Genomic DNA, 3997 nt, shown 5'->3' with positions numbered 1-3997 from the left:
ATATATATATATATATATATATATATGTAGAGCAATATATACTAATTTATAAATAGCCAATATTGCTAACAAAATATTTAAATAAATTTTTGCATATCACTCAATTCTTAGATATTGATATTTCTATCATCAAAATTTTAAACACACAAAGATTTATGTATAAACTAAAATTTAAGTAATAGTTATATAAATACATAAGAGTTGAGTGATTTGCATGTAAATCTGATGTTTATTGCCAGCAGTAATAAACCTTCAAGTTTTTGATATAATAATTAATTTGTGCTAATATACAACAGATGTACTTCGTATCAAAAACACTTGCAGAGAAGGCTGCTTGGGAGTTCGTGAAAGAAAATGACGTTGATTTTATAGCCATAATTCCCACATTGGTGGTGGGTTCCTTCATGACAGATGAGATGCCGCCAAGTTTGACCACTGCATTTTCATTAATTACAGGTGAATGATTTCTCATTTTACATGGCGACCCTTCAAGTTTATAGATTTTACACACTACCAACAGATCGTAGAACAACTAATAAAAATAATTAATATTTGGAATTTTATAGGTGCCATATTATTATAGCTTAAAATTTTATCTTACATTCGAGGAAATTTGTGAATGACTTTTCATAAATTAATCGAGACAAAAGGACGAGAGGGTAATAAAGTAACGAACTTATAGGCAGAAGCAGATCTAAAAATGATAAACGGTGCACAATTTTTCCGGCATCATTATTGTAATTATGCAAATTTAAGTAAAAATTATGATATTCAAACGTTTATTATGTGTTGATATTTTGTTAGGAAATGAAGCTCATTACTCGATAATAAAGCAAGCTCAATTTGTTCATTTGGATGACTTATGTGATGCTCATATTTTCCTTTTCGAGCATCCGGACGCAAATGGTAGGTACATTTGTTCTTCTCATGATTCAACAATTTATGACTTGGCAAAAATGCTGAAGAAGAGATATGCCACATATGCCATTCCTCAAAAGTAAGTACTTTGTAAATTTATTTTGGGGCATTTACATATATACCACACAATTGTTATGCATTTAGACATCTAATGCCTAAATTTTCAAAATTTCATGAATAATACTCGAGACTTTAACACTACATAAAAAATTTGATAATCTATCTATCTATCTTGTAAATTTATTTTGGGGCTTTTACATATATACCACACAGTTTTTATGTATTTAGACATCGAATACCTACATTTTGATATTTTCATGAATAATACTCAAAATTTCAACACTACATCAAAAATATGATAATTGATATATATGGGCCGCGTACACAGATCAGTTGGTTGGGCATCTGCTTGTCAGTTGCAAGTCCCCTCTAGTCTAGGGTTCGTTCCTCCCAAGTGCAGGGTGTGGTACACGAATTCTATTCTGCACAACATGTGGGGAGACATAGAGAGCTCTTTCTTTCAAATATATATATATATATATATCTATATATATATATATATATATATATATGTTTTCTAATTTCAGCACAATAATCAAATAATTGCTTCTATAAAGAGAACGTCTACTAAAATTTTATTATTATATAGGTTTAAAGATATTGATCCAAATATTAAGAGAGTAAGTTTCTCTTCTAAGAAGTTCATGGACTTGGGGTTCAAGTACAAGTACACTATTGAGGATATGTTTGATGATGCTATTAAGGTAGGGAAAAGAATCTCTTACCGCCCAACACTGAGGAACCAGCCTTAGTTGCCGAGAAGTATGAGGAAGTGAAAGAACAAGTGCAGTTAAGTGAAAGAAGAATGAGAAGTTTGAAAATTTTTTTTGTTATCCTTTTATTTATACATGTTCTTTATTATGCGTGGTAATATTTTGAGTGATTATAGCGGTCTTTATTTCAGACATTACACAGATAAACAATTGTAATTCATGTTTGTAAATTTGAATTTATATTGTTGGGTTGTTTAGTGGAAGATGGTGTCTAGGTCTCATAATATTTGATGCACCCATGAGTGATTGAGGGCTTGCAATCCATGTTTTTGTTAATTTTTTCAATTTTCATAGAATATGTTTTTTTTTCTACAATCTTTAATGTGAGAGTATAAATTTATTAAGAAGCTACAATACTAGAAATTGGAATTTTTGTCACATTTCTTGTTCCTTTTTCCAAGTAGCTTCTTTTTTGTGGCCCATGCTTCCATTTTATCTTGACATAAAGGAACAATCTTTTAAAACTATATAACCCATTTTTGAGCATTGATATGTGAAACGCATCATGAATATTTTACATATCAGCACGTAAAGCTAGCCCATAAGCAACTTGACCATTATTTCAATGATTCCAAAAGAACCAATATATCGGGGGCCTAACTTAATTCCATGATCAATTATGGTTATATCTTTCATTGACTTAACTCTTAGAAACACAAAGACACCAACCACAAACTTCACTGCTTAATTTATTAGTCATAAAACATTTGTTGTCAATTCTGAGTAACTTTTTATCTGTCTTTAATTAATCTAATTTTCTCTATGACTTCAATTATTTTAAGACTTAAAATATGACATTGTCCAACTTCAACCCGACTAAATGGATTTCTGCATTTCCTGTAATATAGTCCTTCATACGAAATCATTTTATACTTAACTGGTAATTTATATTGTAGGCAAATTCAATCATCATAATATGTTCTTCCCAATTATTTCCAAACGTCAAGAACACAAAACCTCAATAAGTTTTCTAATACTTACATTTTTCTTTCTCTGATTATCCATCAGTTTATGGATGAAAAACTGTGTTAAAGTACAAATGCATACCTAAACATCATTGCATGCCTTTCCACAACCTGGATGTGAACATTCCATCTCGCTTAAAAATAGTAATCTTTGAAATACCTAGTAGTCAAACCGAATAATTTTAGGTCCGGAGTTCGGACCAAGAGCTACATCCTAACGCCATTGAAATACGCCATGTGTAAATCTTAGTCCCATTGCTTAAAATTGAAAATGTTTTTTTTTTTTATCGCGCGACCCATCCCGACCCAGCCCTTTTGGTCGAAAAAGCTTTATTTGTCACTTTCCTACTTATTTTGTCATGTTTTTCATTTATGATTTAAACGTCCCCGCTTTATTGTCTAATGTTTTTCATTTGCAATTCCGAAAGCTAGGGTTTCAAGCAGCTGCGATGGACTTCTCACTCGACCAAGAAATATTGATGATGAATTTTGAAAATAACGGCAACAGGTTTGAAATGGAGGTAATTTAAGCTTCAGTCAAAATGTTTTCTTTATCTTAAAGTCATTGTTGTTAAGCTACAATAGCGTTTATGCGGTGCTATTCGGGTGTTTATGATGTATTATTCTTGAGTTATTTCTGGTGTTCAATAGTTTTTAATCAGATGTTTTTATGTAGTTTTTTATGATATTGTGGTTTATTGATACGAGGTTTTGGAGTTCTTGTGGTAATATTATGTTAATATTGTTTTGTTACTAAAACAAAAGGTTTCAAAATTAAGGTGGGACTCTGACGTTACTCAGTAATTATTTTGTTGCTCTGGTATTATTTTAGTGTTATTACGGTGTTATCCATGAGTTATTATTCTACTATTTTGTTGTTATTGAAAGGTGTTACTAGAGTTTTTTTATGGTGTTATTGTTTTGATATACTGGTGTTATTATAATCTTTTTCTATGTTATTGTTTTGGTTTTTTGTGTTGTTATTACGATGTCATGTAGGTGTTATTTTGGTGTTTTTAGGGTATTTTTTTGGTGTTATTTTTTTTGGTGGTATTGCGGTGTTATGTTGATGTTATTATGATGTTATTGTAGTGTTAATTTGGTATTACTGTGATATTATTTTGTTATTACTCTTGTAGTATTTTGGTGTTATTCTTATAGTATTTTGAGATTATTCTTATGATGTTTTTTTGTGTTATTTTGGTTTTATTCATGTGGTATTTTGGTGTTATTATAGGATTATGAAGACTTTGGTGGAATGCTTTGTTTTATTGAGATTGT

At 30.3% G+C, this 3997-nt stretch overlaps 1 protein-coding gene across 1 annotated transcript in view; it reads left to right on the top strand.

Moving 5' to 3' along the window:
* The window catches only part of LOC110038738 (dihydroflavonol 4-reductase-like), a 7810-nt gene extending 4422 nt beyond the window's left edge, over nucleotides 1-3388 (top strand). The window contains 5 exon segments of the mRNA XM_020743631.1: nucleotides 297-456; nucleotides 805-997; nucleotides 1568-1680; nucleotides 1683-1767; nucleotides 3149-3388. Coding sequence (XP_020599290.1) covers nucleotides 297-456; nucleotides 805-997; nucleotides 1568-1680; nucleotides 1683-1767; nucleotides 3149-3209 — 612 coding nt within the window. The 3' untranslated portion in view covers nucleotides 3210-3388.
* Nucleotides 3389-3997: the final 609 nt, after the last annotated feature.

The sequence above is a fragment of the Phalaenopsis equestris genome, unplaced genomic scaffold, assembly GCF_001263595.1.
Source record: "Phalaenopsis equestris unplaced genomic scaffold, ASM126359v1 Scaffold233672, whole genome shotgun sequence".
In the NCBI taxonomy this organism is placed as follows: Eukaryota; Viridiplantae; Streptophyta; class Magnoliopsida; order Asparagales; family Orchidaceae; genus Phalaenopsis; species Phalaenopsis equestris.
Note: the sequence above shows the minus strand (reverse complement) of the source record. Positions and strands in the feature narration are given on the sequence as shown.